General features: G+C 53.4%; 1 protein-coding gene and 1 pseudogene across 1 annotated transcript; both read left to right on the forward strand.

Moving 5' to 3' along the window:
• The first annotated feature begins 3,058 nt into the window (after positions 1–3,058).
• On the forward strand, positions 3,059–5,736 carry LOC148182985 (protocadherin gamma-B5 pseudogene; annotated as a pseudogene).
• A 1,626-nt stretch (positions 5,737–7,362) lies between these two features.
• Positions 7,363–16,966, forward strand: LOC102113658 (protocadherin gamma-A10). Its single transcript, XM_088063773.1, has 3 exons — positions 7,363–9,492; positions 9,910–10,152; positions 16,766–16,966. The coding sequence occupies exons 1-3, from the start codon at positions 7,702–7,704 to the stop codon at positions 16,964–16,966; spliced, it is 2,235 nt and encodes a 744-aa protein (XP_087919899.1). The 5' UTR covers positions 7,363–7,701.
• Positions 16,967–17,134: the final 168 nt, after the last annotated feature.

Genomic DNA, 17,134 nt, shown 5'->3' on the forward strand with positions numbered 1-17,134 from the left:
TTTCTCTATGGCTTGTTTTGTTTTGTGTTGCCTTGTTTTACCTAAATTTTCTCCATATGTAGACCTATTTAAAATTCTCAACAACCCATCTCTTTTTAGCAGCCTCTGGCGTGTTGGTAGCCCTTTCTCTTGTTCATTGGTAGTGGAAGGCAGGAGATATGAGAACGAATTTGTGTTCTGGTACCGTTGGGAGAAATAAATGAAAATATTATTTTAGTTGTTTTAATACGCCTTTAATCTCTGTGGAACAGAACATGGGATAAGGACAGGGATGAGATTCCCTGGAAGCCAATGGTTTGATGAGCCATTCTCCATTCGATGACCGCTAATCTTTTAGTGTGGTTGTTTATCATTTGTGTGCTTTGGAATCCTTCAGTTCCTTCTCATACCGGTGGTGAGCAGAGAAATGTCCCTCCCTTCTGGCTGTGGCTGTAGTGCATTATCATCTCCTGATAAATGTGCCCAGGGAGGAGATGGCCACAAGCAAAAGCTTCCAGTTGCATGGTGGAGAAGCAAAAGAAGAGAGGGGAGCTGTAAGTGTGAGACCAGAGAAGAAGTGGGTCATTGCCTTGCTTTCCCATGTCATGGATCCCCCAAGGCTGTACCTAATGGAGTAGGGTGTGCTCTGACTTGTTTGTGTAGAGCAAGGGAGACCTACAAAGTGTTCTTGCCTCTGTTAATGTCTATGTGTTTGTAACTCTTGCATTGCTTGTTGTCATGAGCTGAAGCTCAGCGTGTCTGATCTTCTGTGTAAGGTCTCCTGTGTCCCAATTGTCCGAGTGCAGGTGCAGTTCCCTCACACACCTGAGATGTTTAGAGGTGTAAAGAGGAAGGGTTTCCTAAGCACATGTGTGCTCAGCCAGGAACACTTTGTCTGTAGTGTAATGATGCAGAATCCTCTCTGCTGCAGTCATCCAAGTCCAGAGTGGCCACCCAGCCCAGCCAAGATTTTCTGGGACAGAGCAGGGGCCAGTGGGAGAACGTGTGCAGTGTCCCCCACATCATCACGCAGAGGAACTTGCTGGGCAGTGATCTGGAGGCTGTTAAATGGCTGAGGAACAGGCTGGAGAGTCATGGCTGAAGAGTTATAGACAGTGGCTCAATGTGCAGGTAGAAAGCAGTAAGTGGTGCTGTCCCTCAAGTTTCCTTAGTGGGACCAGTCCTGCTGAGTGGCTTCATGGAGAGTGGGATTGAGTGAACCTTCAGAAAATTTTCAGCTGACAGCAACTGGAGTTGATTGACGAGAGGGCAGAGATGCCAGCAAGGGACAGGCTGGAGAAGTGGCGCCATGCAAACATCCTGAAGTTGAAGAGGGCCAATTGGTGGGTCCTGCACGTGGGTTAGGGCAATCCCCAGTTTACACAGAGAGTAGGGGAGAGGGAAGAGGTGTGCAGAGAAGTCCTTTGGGTTCTTGGTGGGTGATAAGATGGGACATGAGGTGCCAGCGGGCACCTGCTGCTGCAATGGTGTCCTGCACTGCATGAGAAGTACTCTGCCCAGCAGCAGGTCGGAGCAGGTACTTCCCCCACTCCCAAATCTTTTTGTGAGACTGTAGAGTGCATGGAGATGTTTGGCCAATATCCCAAGTGGCCATGGTGGAGTGTCCAGAAGAATGATGGAAGTGGTCTGAGGGCTGGAACATGTCAGCTGTGCAGAAGGACTGAAGGAGTTTAGGTGTTGTAGCATGGAGAAAAGATCCCTGTGTGTAGACTTTTGGCAGTGTTCTTTTGGGGTTTTCTGCTGTTCCAATTTACAAATAAGCCTATAGGAAATATTGTCAGAGCTCTTTTCACCAAGGGTAGTGGTCATAGGACAGTAGAGAAGTGTTTTTAACTAAGAGAAGGGATTAGGAGAACGATTTGCACTGTTGTTTTTGAGAAACTGGAACATACAGCCCAGAGACCTTTAGATATGGCTCTAACTTTCAAGCTCAGGAGAAAGATATCTCATGGCAGAGATGTCAGTTCAATGACCTTGAAAGAAAATTTACATAGGAATCTGAAAACAATGTTTAGCTCTATGAAGGACAGCATTTCTTTGCAATTTCCATTGTCAAGTGCTCGAATATGGAGATGTAGACAAAACAATCTTATAGAATGAAAACGAACTAAAACTATAATTGTGCTGTTTTGACATAGAAATGGCTCACAGTGCTTTAGGTTGATCTATATATCAGATTTATCCCGGGTAATGAAGGACTAACAGGATATGTGACAATTTGCAAAAAAATCGCTTCCCTATTATATCATTTATTGCTTCTGTACGAGTGCATTATGATTTTATTAACTGCTGCATAATTCCATTCTTTACTGCTCTGCCATGGATATTTGGTATTTAGCGTTCAATCAAAACAATTGTTTTGCGACTCAGAAGAATGGCCTCAGATCACATCATGGATAGAATGGCCTTGGAGTGGGAACAACTTGAATGAATAAGAAACAAAAGGGTAAATGTTATTCTGGTATCATAGCATAGGGGTGGCTTACATTGTTTTAGGCTGATTGTATCCTATATTACTTTATCCCAGGTCATTAAGGACAAACCAAGATGTGGGAGAATAGCGCAGAAAAACTCTTGAAGTACTCTCTACATTATCGTTTATTGCTGCTATAGATGCGCCATGATTTTACTGAGATCATCTGAATTCCTGTATTTACATCTCTGCCATGAATATTTGGTACTGAGTGTTCAATCAAAGCAATTGTTTTGCGACACAAAAGAATGACCTAAGATGACATCGTGGATAGAATGGGGTTGTAGTGGAATGGAGCAGGAGCTTGTGTGCTCGGTGTTTGCAGCGGAGGAGCGAGGCCGGAGGCGGTGCAGCCGCTGAGGCCCGGCCCAAGGCGGGCCCCGTTGAGCGCGGCCATCGGGCGGCTGCAGTGGCGTGGCGGCGCCTCCGGGTGCCGCTGTTGGCCGCCGCCTGCCGGCGCTGGACCCGCCGCCGCCGCCGCCGCAGCGTCCTGCCCCCGCAGGCTGCTCGCTCGGCCGGCACCGGCCAGAGCCGCAGCGGCAGCGGCAGCAGCAGCGGCGAGAGGCGGCTTTGGTGCGGCTTTGGTGCGGCTTTGGTGCGGCTTTGGTGCGTCGCTTGTCGGGGAGCAGCGGCGTGGTTGTGGGGCCGAGCGCGCTGGCTTTGGTGCGGCGGCCCGTGCGCTGTGTGGCGAGAGCGGCTGGAAGAGAGGCAGGGCAGCGGCAGGAGGCAGGAGCTTGGCGATCGGCGGCGGCGGGCGAGAATGGCGGTGAGGCGGCGGCAGAGGCGCGGGCCGGGCGGCGGGCGAGCGCTGCTGGCCGCGGTGCTGCTGTGCGTGTGGTGGCGGGCGGCGGCCGAGCGGCTCCGCTACGCCATCCCCGAGGAGCTGGGCAGAGGCTCGCTCGTGGGGCCGCTGGCGCGGGACCTGGGGCTCAGCGCGGACGAGCTGCCGGCGCGCAAGCTGCGAGTGGCGTCTTCTGGCAAAAAAACCCTGAAATACTTTACTGTGAATGAGGAGAACGGCAACCTGTACGTGAACGAGAGGCTGGACCGGGAGGAGATGTGCGGCGAGTCGGCGTCCTGCTCTGTCAGCTTCGAGGTGCTGGTGCAGAACCCGCCGAACATTTTCCACATCATGGTGTCTATTGAGGACGTGAATGACAACTCCCCTGCCTTCAGCAAGTCTCTTCTGGACGTCGAGATCGGTGAATGGACACTTCCTGGTGCTCGTTTTCCTCTGGAGATGGCTCGAGACGCAGACGTAGGAAGCAACTCTCTACTGACTTACCATCTATCCAGCAACCCGTCCTTCTCTCTCTTTATGAAAGAGAGGGCTGGTGGCAAGAAGCAGCCGGAATTAGTGCTGGAGAAAGAGCTGGATCGAGAGAAGCAGAGTTCTTTTGAGTTGGTGCTGACCGTGGTGGACGGCGGGGATCCAGCAAGGTCTGGGAGTGTCCAGGTTCGAGTAAACGTGACGGACGCTAATGACAACCCTCCAGTGTTTAGCAAAAGCGTCTACGAAGCGCGAGTGGCGGAGAATCTGCCTGCAGGTTCCCTGGTGCTGCGGGTGACAGCGACAGATGCGGACGCGGGCTCCAACGGGCGAGTGTCCTACTCATTTGGCAGTGTCCATGAATCCGTCAGGGCACTGTTCGCTGTCGACAGCGAGAGCGGCGAGATCAAAACCGCGGGTCCTCTCGATTTCGAGGAGAAGAGTAGATACATCCTCGGCCTCGAGGCGACTGACGGCGGCGGACTCACCGACCACTGTGAAGTGCAGATCGACATCACAGACGAGAATGACAACGCGCCCGAGATCAACATTTTGTTGCTATCGAGTCCCGTGCCCGAGGATGCCCCAGTCGGCACCGTGGTGGCCCTGCTGAATGTGCACGATCCTGATTCATCGGAGAACGGTCAGGTGTCGTGCGAGCTGTCGGGGGAGGCGGCGCTGTCGCTGGTGGCGTCGTCGGGCGGCTCGTACAAGGTGGTGACGGCGAGCGCGCTGGACCGCGAGCAGGCGTCGGAGCAGCGCGTGACGGTGGTGGCCCGGGACCGGGGCAGGCCGTCGCTGTGGAGCAGCAGGGAGCTGGTGCTGGAGGTGTCGGACGTGAACAACAACGCGCCGGTGTTCGAGGAGGCGGCGTACAGCGCGTACGTGGCGGAGAACAACGCGGCGGGCGCGCTGGTGCTGCGCGAGCAGGCGCGGGACGCGGACGCGGGCGCCAACGGGCGCGTGGGCTACAGGCTGGCGGGGGGCAGCGCGGGTGCGGCGGGGCCGGCGCCGCTGGTGTCGGTGGAGGCGCGGAGCGGCGCGCTGTACGCGCAGCGCTCCTTCGACTACGAGCAGTGCCGCGAGTTCGCGGTGGCCGTGCGGGCGCAGGACGGCGGCGCGCCGGCGCGCAGCTCCACGGCCACGGTGCGCGTCTTCGTGCTGGACCGCAACGACAACGCGCCGCGGGTGCTCTGGCCGGCGGCGGCGGCGGCAACGGGAGAGGCGTCGTCTCCGTTCGAGGTGGTGCCGCGCTCGGCCGAGGCCGGCTACCTGGTGGCCAAGGTGGTGGCGGTGGACGCGGACGCGGGGCGCAACGCGTGGCTGTCGTACGAGCTGGTGCAGGCGTCGGAGCCGGCGCTGTTCCGCGTGGGGCTGCACAGCGGCGAGGTGCGCACGGCGCGCGCCGTGTCCGAGCGGGACGCGGCCAAGCAGCGTGTAGTGGCCGTGGTGAAGGACCACGGGCAGCCGGCGCTGTCGGCCACGGCCCACGCTGCACGTGGTGCTGGCCGAGAGCTTGCAGGAGGCGCTGCCGGAGCTGAGCGAGCGGCCGGCGGGCGCCGAGGCGGCGGCGGCGGCGGCGGCGGCCGAGCTGCAGTTCTACCTGGTGCTGGCGCTGGCGCTGCTGTCGGCGCTCTTGGTGCTGAGCGTGGCGCTGGCCGTGGTGGCGCGGCTGCGCCGGGCCGGGCCGCCCGCCGTGCTGCGCTGCCTGGGCGCACAGCGCTTCTCGCTGGCCGGCGCCGCCTTCCCGGCCGACTTCTGCGAGGGCACCTTGCCCTACTCCTACAACCTGTGCGTGCCGCCGCCGGCCCGCGCCGTGCCCGAGGCCGCTTGGCCGCCGCCGCCGCCGCCGCCGCCGCCGCCGCCGGTGCCCGTCCTGTCGGCGGAGGAGCTTCTGGGCGGCGATTCCTGCGAGAAGCCGAGCCCGAGCAGTAACGTCGTCGTGGGAGAGCCGCCCGCCGATGCTGGTGCACTGCAGGTATGTAAAGCGTGAGCTTCTTCTGGTTTTAAAGGTTTCTGAAATGTCGTCCTTGTTCCCCGGGTATTCTCTGCGTGGCATCAGTGGGGACTTGTCATTTGGGTCTTCACGTAGCCGCGGGAGTTTTTAATTTTATTCTCGGTAAAAGATTCATCTGACAGGCTTTGTTTATGGCTCTCCTTTCGTCTGGTGGCAGCCTTTCTCAGTGTTTATCTGTGTTTCCCGGAGTCATGCTTTTGTGAGTTGCACAGTCCTGTCTCTGTGATGGAGTGAATTAAGGAACGGGCAATGCCCCGTTCATGGTAGAGGAGGAAGCACTTGGTTCTTCCTTGGTCACAGGTTCAGATGCAGTCGCGAGGTTTTGTCTTTAGAACTTGAGCTCTATAAATTTGAAAGTGTTCGTCGTATTGAAAGGAGATTGATGTTCTGTGGATTGTGAACGGCTGATTCTGCATGATGGAGTCGAGGAAAAAGGAGAAAACCACTGTGACCTGGTGTCGGATCTTTTATCCTTTCTGACCGCTTTGTTCAGTAAGGGGTCTGCTTGCAACCCATGTAGAGCTTTACACAAACCCGTTCGTTAAACTTTGTTTTGTCCCGGTTTGATTTAGAAGGGAAACGAAAGTGGACAGTTCTGTGTTCCATTCTGGGTTAAAACCGAGTTTGTCACCCTTTACTGAGGTGAGAATGCAATAGTGGGACCAGATGCCTTCCTTTATGCGTCCTGGCTGGCAGTTCGCCCTCTTTTGCTCTTCATCGTCTTTATTTTATACTCTGGCGTGAGTGTTGAATGATTTCTGTTTCAGAGATTTTGATTTTTTTAATCCTCATTACATAGAGAATGTTTGGGATATAGTAGAACTCGCACATATCGAGAACAACTAATTCTGTTGACTAGGAAAAACCTCTGGTATACGGAGGGTTCACATATGAGGGAGATTGTAAAGACGATGGTTTAGGCACTCGAATCATTCCCATTTGCATATTGATTAGTGGTCAGCACAGTTTCAAGATCAAAATTGTGCTTTTATTCTATGGTTCTATAATTCCTTTCTTGGAAACACATCGTATCAGCGTCGTTAAGAAATGCATAAATTAATAGTTTAGTAATGAGCTTGAATGCTTTACACGTTGATTTCAGAATAAAAGGAACCTAGAATGAGTTGATGAAACGTAAATCTCTGTTAAATAAGGAATACTATACTTATCATAGGAAGGGATGTCCAGGATTTGAAGTTCTGAACGTTCCCTTTGAGTGTTTTAGCTGCATCTGTATTTGTCCCGGTTATTCAATTCTGTAACAATCAGCTCCTTGACTTGAAGAAGCATGCAATTGCTCTCGTCCCGCTTCTGTTAACGAACCTGATAATTGTGTTTATTCGGGAGATGGAAACCTCTCGTTTTGAACAAAAAGGATAAGACTAACCACAAGCAACAGGGTAAAATACGAAAAATGTGTTTGAATTTACATAAAATTCCATTAGTAAGTGCTTAGTGTCCTGTGCGGTTAAAGAACCGCGCTCACGGAATATCTCTGCCTTCCTCCCGATCGTGATGCCCTGGAGGATCAAAGGCGAGATGGGCTGGAGAAAAGCGGAGGCAGGAGATGGGCGCGGGACAAAAAGCGGCGTGTGGGTGGCGAGTGGTCCCTGTTTGTAGGCAGGCAGGGCGGGCAGCGCTCGGTGGCTGCAGTGCCGGGAGGAGGCTGCGGGCGCCGCTGTTGACCGAGAGGAGCGAGAGGAGGATCGGAGCGCTGCCGGCAGCCCCGCCCGCTGCGGCCAGGCTGGATCGCAGCTCGATCGCTGGATTGGTGGGTGGGCAGCCCGGGCGGCGGTGTGCGATCGTCCTGCCGGTGCGGATCCGTGCGGCGGAGAGGCGGCGGAGGCTGGGGCAGGGCCCGGGAGCGGAGAGGCCGGTGGGAAAGGTCAGCAAGCGCTGGGAGCTGAGCAGCAGCGGCAGCGGGAAGCTAAGTTGGCGGAGATGAGCTGGGCGGGGAGGAGCTGGGACCGGCGGCAGCGAGCTGTGCTCTGGGCCGTCCTGCTGGCGGCGTGGGAGGCGGCGTGGGGGCAGCTGCGCTACTCGGTGCCCGAGGAGCTGCCCAAGGGCTCGTTCGTGGGCGACGTGGCCAAGGACCTGGGGCTGCAGCTGCCGGAACTTTCCGATCGTGGTGTCCGTGTTGTCTCGGAAGGCAGAACGCAGTATTTCACTGTGAACGGGAAGACGGGATATTTAGTGACGGCGGAGAGGATCGACAGAGAGCAGCTGTGCCGGCTGGTGGAGAAATGCGTGCTGCGCTGTGAGCTGATCGTGGAGGGGGAAATGAAGGTTTACCGAATCCTCGTGGAAATCATGGATATTAACGACAGCGCACCCAGCTTCAAGGACACAGAGGTGGAGGAGAGGATTAGCGAGATGACAGCCCCGGGGTCGCGGTTTCCCCTGCCAGACGCACATGACCCGGACTCGGGTCGGAATTCCGTACAGAGCTACGAGCTGAGCGGTGACGAGCATTTCTCGCTGGCCGTGCAGGCGGGCCCCGGCGGCGATCAGCGTCCCGAGCTGGTGCTGGCCAAGGCGCTGGACCGGGAGGAGGCGGCGTTTCACGAGCTGGTGCTGAGGGCGATGGACGGCGGCGATCCGGCACGGACGGGCACGGCTCGGATCCGTGTGACCGTGGTGGACGCGAACGACAACGCGCCCGTGTTCAGCCAGGCGGAGTACACGGTGCGTGTGCCCGAGGACGTGCCCGTGGGCTCTGTCCTCGTCACCGTCACGGTCATGGACGCCGATGAGGGGATGAACGGGCAGGTGAAATACTCGTTTAAAAAAATAACAGAAATAGCCTCGAAGATATTCACTCTGGACTCTCAGACGGGTGCAATCATTCTGTTACAGAGCCTGGACTATGAGGAAGACGACTGCTACGAACTGGAGGTGCAGGCACGTGATGGCGGAGGCCTTTTCGACACTGCCAAAGTCGGGATCACCCTCACGGACATAAACGATAACTCACCTGTGATTTCTGTGCGGTCAGCGCTCAGTGAGATGTCTGAGGACGCGCCATCGGGAACTGTTATCGCACTACTGCACGTAGATGATAGGGATTCCGGCAGTAACGGCGAGGTGCGCTGTTCGCTCGACGGAGGCGTCCCGTTCCGGCTAGAGAAGTCTTTGGAAGATTACTACCGCGTGGTGACAGCGAGAGAGCTGGACCGGGAGCAGGTGTCGGAGTACAACGTGACGGTGCGGGCGGCCGACGGCGGGTCGCCGGCGCTGCAGAGCAGCGCGGTGCTGGCGCTGCGGGTGCTGGACGTGAACGACAACGCGCCGGTGTTCGCGGAGGAGCGCTACAGCGCGCGCGTGTGGGAGAACAACGCGGCGGGCGCGCTGGTGCTGACGGTGCGCGCCACGGACGCGGACTGGGGGCAGAACGCGCGCGTGCGGTACCGGCTGGCGGAGGGGCGGGTGCGGGGCGCGGCGCTGTCGTCGTACGTGTCGGTGCAGGCGGAGACGGGCGCGCTGTACGCGCTGCGCTCCTTGGACTACGAGGAGGTGCGCGAGCTGCGGCTGTGGGTGCGTGCGGAGGTCGGCGGCGCGGCGGCGCTGGGCAGGAACGTGGCGGTGGGGGTGGTGATCGTGGACGTGAACGGCAACGCGCCGCAGGGGCGGTACCCGGCGGCGCTGTCCCGGGCGGCGGGCTCGGGCGGCGCGTGGTCGGGCGTGGAGCTGGCGCCGCGCTGGTCGGAGCCCGGCGCGCTGGTGGCCAAGGTGGTGGCGGGGGACGCGGACGCGGGGCAGAACGCGTGGCTGGCGTACGAGCTGGCCAAGGCGACGGAGGCGGGGCTGGTCCGCGTGGGGCTGGACAGCGGCGAGGTGCGCAGGGCGCGCCCCCCGCTGGCCCGCGACGCGGCGCGCCAGAGCCTGGTGGTGCTGGTGAAGGACCACGGGCGGCCGGCGCTGTCGGCCACGGCCACGCTGTGCGTGCTGCTGGCCGAGAGCGTGGCCGAGCTGCTGGCCGAGCTGGGCAGCGCGGCCGAGGCGGCGGCGCGGGGCGAGCCGCCCGGCAGCCTGACGCGCTGGCTCGTGCGGGCCGTGGCCGCCGTGTCGTGCCTCTTCCTCGCCTTCCTGCTGCTGCTGCTGGCGCTGCGCCTGCGCCGCTGGCGCCGCCAGCACCTGCTGCCGGCCCAGAGCGGCGCCTTGCGCGGCGTGCCCGTGTCGCACTTCGTGGGCATCGACGGCGTGCGCGCCTTCCTGCAGTCCTACTCGCACGACGTGTCGCTCACGGCCGACTCGCGCAAGAGCCAGCTGCGCTTCTCGGCCGCCAGCTGCTGCGACACCCTCCCGGCGCGGCCTCTGCCCGACGAGCCCGCGCCGCTGCTCGGGGACGAGGACCCTGCCACCGCCCTGCCCGCGGATCCCGCCGCTCCCTCGGTGAGTTGCTCTGGGCACGTTTTGTCCGACAGTCGTGCTTCCTCCTGATGCTCCCGTGTCCTTTTCCCCGCCCTCTTCTCTGCCTTGCCTTGGAGATTTTGCCTTCCAAGCGAGGACGAGTTTCCCTCGGTGACATTCTTATGGCTGGTGCCCGTTGGTGTCGTTCTTTGGACATGGGCTCTGTCATCAGCCTTGCAGTTAGTGGAGAAGGAAGGAGGGAGAAGGCTGCTGCTGGCAGGCTGTTCGTTAGATCGTGAGTTTGGTTATTTCTCAGGTTGGAGGTGTTTTCCCCCCATGTCTCCTGTGCTGTGTAGAATGAGTGTTGCTGTTAGTGTTGGATGTTCTGAAGTGATGTATGGCGTTATTCGGAAATACAGCTTTTTATGAGGCTCACGTGTCTTCCCAAGAGCACATGTGCTTGAATAGGTTGAATGAATCGTGATCAACATGCTGATGGCTTTGTGTGGAACTTCTCTGCACGTTGTTCTCAGCCTTTATCATTGTACATGATCCATAGTGGAGATCAGCAGGAAAAGTCTTTGTGTCATTCATGCTTTGTTCATGTGTTCCTTGATGATGTCTGTGTGTTTCTTATGAAGATGATGGATCCTCTTAGAAGTTGTGGCTCTTTGAAAAGGCTGTGGGTGTACGTATGTGGAGGAGGAAATGCAGGAGGAAATGGCAGAAATGCTTTGTTCCTTTCTTGTTCTTGAAGGGTCAGATGGAGCGGGATGAGCCCTGGTTATAAAACATTTAGCATGGCAAGGGAATTGGCTGGATGGGAAGGGAGAGATTCAATTTGCAGCAGGAGATAGAAGGTGGGCATAATTCCCCCTGTGCAGATATTCACTGAGTCGGTCTCTCTTGGAAGACTGCTTGGCTTTTCCTTTTAGAGCTATGAAGTCTCTTCCCAGCACTTGAGTGAGCAGGCAAATGTCACTTCCATAGTGCAGAGGTTTAAAGATGGCTGTGTGAAATTGGTGGTGTGAAGAGAAATGGTGTGGGGAACTGGGCCTCCAGTGTCACGTGTTTTGAAGATGTGTGGGTGAAAGAAGCCCATGGATGATGGGAAGGGTTGGAAATCGGAGTTGTATGAGATGTGCATGAATGTGTGCTGCAAGCCTGAAGGGAATGTTTTCCTCCATTCCCTGCCCAGCTCCTATCTCCGGCGTGAACCAACTCTGGGCTTTTCCTGTGAATGTCATTGTCTAGAAGATCTGTGTAGCAGGTGGCTGGAGAACCCTGGGAGGTTCTTCCAAAGTATTTGCATCCCATCATAATTGTGTCACTGAAAAGATTCACTTTGTGCTTATGGAAGATGCCATATGGGAAGAACAAGCAATGTCTCCATTGCTTTTAAATAGTGTTATTGATCATCTCCTGTGAGTTCTATACCCCAGAAGAGTGTTGTGAGCTCTTAAGTCCTGCAGGTGTCAACTTTCTGTCTCACTCTTCTGATGATATGAGGATGGATCTTTCATGAGAAAGAGAGAAGGGAAACAGAGAGAAAAGAGATGAAGAGATGAAAAGGGAGCTGTATCAATGACAGGTTTCAGGAAAATGTCTCTGTATGAAATGCATATTCTTGTCCCATTGCTTGGGTGAGAAGTCAAATATTATCCATAGTAAAGAGATCCTGTGTGAGCAACTTCCCTTTTGGTGGAATCTCTGTAAATTCTGAAGATCTGTGATAAGCATGTGAGCTGTGAAGGGTTGTGGGGAATGTTGGGGATGTAGTGTGTGAGGAGGTAGTGGAGGAGACATGGCATGTGTTGTGTTGATGCCCAGGGCTATTGCTGGCCTGATGAAAATGGGTCAGGAGGAGTCTCGTGATTTGATATTGTGTGGTTTGGACTCAAATGGCACAGTTTGTGTTCCATATTCTGTTGCATCAAGAGTGGTGGTCACGCATCTTTTGAGGAGTGCATGTGCTGCAGAATGGTGATGTTGCTTTGAGGTGATGCTTGGATGGCTGTGTCTTTGCCAGAGCTGCTGAAAATTTATGGCCTCTGTAACATTTTGCACTTGTTCCAGTAATTGGAAGGATCAGCATAACCTTAGTTTTGATGCTTGGGATTTGAGAAGCTGTGCACGCAATTTTCTTTGAATGATGTCTGTGTTCTATCTTTGCTTTCATGTTTTGTTTGGGCAGAGAGAAGAAGTCTGTCTATGCAGAGACAGGGCCGGTGCTGGAGTTCACTGTGATATAGTTCCAAATGAATGAATGAATGGTGTCAAGGCCTGTTTGTCCCAGTAGTCAGATGAGGCTCACAGCTGTGGTTCCAAGGTGTTTCTTTCTCTTCCTATGCAAGGAAATGAGTTTTTGGCAGCCTTGTTAAGGACTTTTGGGTTAGGTTCTCTTATTCTTTGAAGTGAAGGTTGACGAGAGGGAGGAGGTTTTCTCTTGCTCGGTTTCAGTTTTTATTCTTGTCTTATCAGCATTATAAGGTACAAGGAGCTGTGTGCACTACGATAGAAAGGGTAAAATGGCTAACAAAGATTTTTTATTAAAGGCCTTTTATATGTCTATTTACTTAAATAACAGATGCCAACTAAGTTATTTTCTTTAATGACCTAATGACCCAACACCAGTGTGCTGCACTGCGGCTTTCTTTATCTAATCACTTACTACCACCGCTAAAAACCGCTAGGAGAAGAACATGAAGAAGAAAGAATAAAGACAAGAGACAACACCCTAAATCCTCCATCTTGTCCTCAGCTCTCCAAACTACCTTAAACCCTAAACTTCAACGTATTCACTCAGTGACTCAGGAAACATTCTAATTCACACACTGATATTTTCAGTCTTTTCTACTTAACTCTAACAGTTGTCTCCATGGTGCTATGTGAAACTTGGTGCTTTCTTGGGTGTCAGAGTTAGGCATTACCGATAAAGGTATATGTCTTGCATCTCTGACCCCAACATCTGGGGTCTGTGTAGTGATCTCCTGTGTGAGGCCTCCTGTGCATTAGTTACAATCGAGTCTCCTGTGTTGTGTATGTGGTACAGTTGAGACAATCTGAAATGTGAGGCTATGATGGATACTCTGCTGGTGTTTTTCCATTCTTGGCTGGCTTGATTAGCATTTTTTTATTGTGATTGGTTTAGTTTGCGTTGGGTTGGGTTTGGTTGGGTTGGTTGGCTGCTTGTTATTGCTTTTTTTTTTGTCAAGGAGTAAACTTGATTCCCATTGTGCCTGGAAATCCTTCAAGCTCCAGACCATAAAATTATCCTGTAGGGAGAGTGTCTGTCATCCATACCTTGAAGCTGTGAATGTAATCATAGATTCACAGAAATACATAGTCAGAGAATGGTTTGTGTTGAAAAGGAGCATCAAGATCATCTCCTTCCAACTCCTCTGCCATGGGCAGGGACATCTTCCAGCAGAGCAGCTTCTTCAGAGCCCCACCCAGCCTGACTTTGCACATTTCATTGAAGAAATACAACTTCATAAATATTTATTTCCCCAAGGTGTTGTTTTCTCTGTATGAAACTGTACATATAGAGCCATAATTCCTGTCTGGAACAATAATTAATTGTGTGTGAAACCTCCATTATCCATCTGTTTCTCTATGCAACTTTGTGATCTAGACTTTCTTCAGAGTTGTAATTGCACTGTCATTCAGGCCCTCCTTTGCAGAAAGGTTGCAGCTCACTTTCACAATTCTGTTCAGTACTTTGTAAATTAAAACAGTAATTTATCCTCATATCCTTACTTGCGCGACCCAGGAAAGAACTGCGTGTGGGGAATAGGAAGAATAGGAAGTAGAAGCCATAAGAGAATCTGTTGTAATTTGTCAGAAGATTTAACTTGAGAGAGATTCTGAAGAGAAGCTGTTTAAAATGCTGGTTTCATATTTGTGCAAGTTGAGCAGGCCATGCATTAGAAGAAGGTCATTGAGGTGAGGATTAATTTTTCAACTGAAGCCCCCTATCCTCTGTGCAGTGAAATTCTTTAGGGCCACACTTGCAGCTTGAGACCTTGGGAAATTCCACGAGCTCTCAGGGATGAATTTTAGGGCCTGAAATAAAGGCATAAAAGACTTCACTGTGGTCAACTCTGACAACTTGTTGTCTTCTAATACTTCCTAGCCTTTGATGATTAAAGCTTTGGGTTTTTCTGTATGTTTTGTTTTGTTCTGTTTTGTTTTTCTTAACCTAAATTTACTCTCTATGTAGACCTACTTAAAATTATCAACAACCCATATCTTTTCAGCCATCGATGGTGTGTAAGTATCTCTTTCCCTTGTTCATTGGGAGTGGAAGGCAGGAGATATGAGAGTGACTTTGTGTTCTGGTACCTTTGGGAGAAATAAAAGTAATAAATATGACCTCAGGGGGTGTTGCATCTGTGTAGAACAGAACATGTAAAAAGGACAGGGTGGAGATTCCCTGGAAGCCAATGGTTTGATGAGCCATTCTCCATTGGATGACCGCTAATCTTTTAGTGTGGTTGTTTATCATTTGTGTGCTTTGGAATCCTTCAGTTCCTTCTCATACCGGTGGTGAGCAGAGAAATGTCCCTCCCTTCTGGCTGTGGCTGTAGTGCATTATCATCTCCTGATAAATGTGCCCAGGGAGGAGATGGCCACAAGCAAAAGCTTCCAGTTGCATAGTGGAGAAGCAAAAGAAGAGAGGGGAGCTGTGAGTGTGAGGCCAGAGAAGAAGTGGGTCATTGCCTTGCTTGTCCCATGTCATGGATCCCCCAAGGCTGTGCCTGATGGAGTAGGGTGCGCTTTGAGTTGCTTGTGTAGGGCAAGGGAGACCTACACAATGTTCTTGCCTCTGTTAATTTCTATGTGTTTGTAACTCTTGCATTCCTTGTTGTCATGAGCTGAAGCTCAGCGTGTCTGATCTTCTGTGGAAGGTCTCCTGTGTCCCAATTGTCCGAGTGCAGGTGCAGTTCCCTCACATACGTGACATGTTTAGAGGTGTAAAGAGGAAGGGTTTCCTAAGCACATGTGTGCTCAGCCAGGAACACTTTGTCTGTAGTGTAATGATGCAGAATCCTCTCTGCTGCAGTCGTCCAAGTGCAGAGCGGCCACCCAGGCCAGCCAAGATTTTCTGGGACAGAGCAGGGGCCAGTGGGAGAACGTGTGCAGTGTCCCCCACATCATCACGCAGAGGAACTTGCTGGGCAATGGTCTGGAGGCTGTTAAATGGCTGAGGAACAGGCTGGAGAGTCATGGCTGAAGAGTTATAGACAGTGGCTCAATGTGCAGGTGGAAAGCAGTAAGTGGTGCTGTCCCTCAAGTTTCCTTAGTGGGACCAGTCCTGCTGAGTGGCTTCATGGAGAGTGGGATTGAGTGAACCTTCAGAAAATTTTCAGCTGACAGCAACTGGAGTTGATTGACGAGAGGGCAGAGATGCCAGCAAGGGACAGGCTGGAGAAGTGGCCCCGTGCAAACATCCTGAAGTTGAAGAGGGCCAAGTGGCGGGTCCTGCACGTGGGGTTAGGGCAATCCCCAGTTTACACAGAGAGTAGGTGAGAGGGAAGAGGTGTGCAGAGAAGTCCTTTGGGTTCTTGGTGGGTGATAAGATGGGACATGAGGTGCCAGCGGGCACCTGCTGCTGCAATGGTGTCCTGCACTGCATGAGAAGTACTCTGCCCAGCAGCAGGTCGGAGCAGGTGCTTCCCCCACTCCCAAATCTTTTTGTGAGACTGTAGAGTGCATGGAGATGTTTGGCCAATATCCCAAGTGGCCATGGTGGAGTGTCCAGAAGAATGATGGAAGTGGTCTGAGGGTTGGAACATGCGAGCTGTGCAGAAGGACTGAAGGAGTTTAGGTGTTGTATCATGGGGAAAAGATCCCTGTGTGTAGACTTTTGGCAGTGCTCTTTTGGGGTTTTTGCTGTTCCAATTTACAGATGATCTTATACGAAATATTGTCAGAGTTCTTTTTACCAGGGCCAGTGCTCATAGGACAGCAGGGAAGTGTTTTTTAGTAAGAGAAGGGAGGTTTTGATTAGGGGAAATCTTTCCTTTTTGGATTGTGAGAAACTGGAACATACAGACCAGAGAAGTCTTCAACTTTCAAGACATGGAGAAAGTGTTCCTGCTCATGGCAGAGGTGTGGATTGCATGACCTTGAAAGAAAAGTTTAAGTTGGAAGCTGAACACATTGTTTACCTCTATGAAGGATTCAGTATTGCTTTGCACTTTTCAGTCTTGCATTGCACTTTGCACGGTCAGGCACTCAGATATGAAGATGGAGATTATAAAACTTTCATGAGTCAGAAACAAAAGAGTAAATTTTATTCTGCTATAACTGTATAGGGATTGCTTACAGTGCTTTAGGCTGATCTATATCGCATGTTAATTCATCCCGGGTAATGAAGGACAAACCAAGATATAGGACAGTAGTACAGAAGAGCTCATGAAATCTTCCCTGTATTATCGTTTATAGACACTGTAGAAGCACGATGATTTTATTAAGGGCTGCTGAATTCCGTTATTTACTGCCGTGCCATGAATATTTCATTCTGAGTGTTCAATAAAAACGATTATGTTGTGACTCAAAAGAATGCCCAAAAAAGCATCCGGCAGCACATCGTGGATAGAATGGGGTTGTAGTGGAATGGAGCAGGAGCTTGTGTGCTCGGTGTTTGCAGCGGAGGAGCGAGGCCGGAGGCGGTGCAGCCGCTGAGGCCCGGCCCAAGGCGGGCCCCGTTGAGCGCGGCCATCGGGCGGCTGCAGTGGCGTGGCGGGGCCTCCGGGTGCCGCTGTTGGCCGCCGCCTGCCGGCGCGGGCGCCGCCGCCGCCGCCGCAGCGTCCTGCCCCCGCAGGCTGCCCGCTCGGCCGGCGCCGGCTAGAGCGGCAGCGGCAGCAGCAGCGGCGAGAGGCGGCTTTGGTGCGGCTTGGGTGCGGCTTTGGTGCGGCTTTGGTGCGGCGTTGATGAGTCGCTTGTCGGGGAGCAGCGGCGTCCTTGTGGGGCCGAGCGGGACAGGCTTTGGTGCGGCGGCCCGTGCGCTGTGTGGCGA

Source organism: Pseudopodoces humilis, chromosome 17, assembly GCF_049639895.1.
Source record: "Pseudopodoces humilis isolate 2021_Gansu_Grassland_sample_001 chromosome 17, ASM4963989v1, whole genome shotgun sequence".
Taxonomy (NCBI): Eukaryota; Metazoa; Chordata; class Aves; order Passeriformes; family Paridae; genus Pseudopodoces; species Pseudopodoces humilis.

Bases quoted from the DNA above. Each gene is read 5' to 3' on its own strand.
- LOC102113658 (XM_088063773.1), top strand. From the start codon at position 7,702: ATGAGCTGGGCGGGGAGGAGCTGGGACCGGCGGCAGCGAGCTGTGCTC. The intron at 9,493-9,909 runs GTGGCGGGGGAC...CTGCCGGCCCAG, and splicing joins GCGCGCTGGTGGCCAAGGTG to AGCGGCGCCTTGCGCGGCGT. The intron at 10,153-16,765 runs GTGAGTTGCTCT...CGGTGTTTGCAG, and splicing joins CGGATCCCGCCGCTCCCTCG to CGGAGGAGCGAGGCCGGAGG.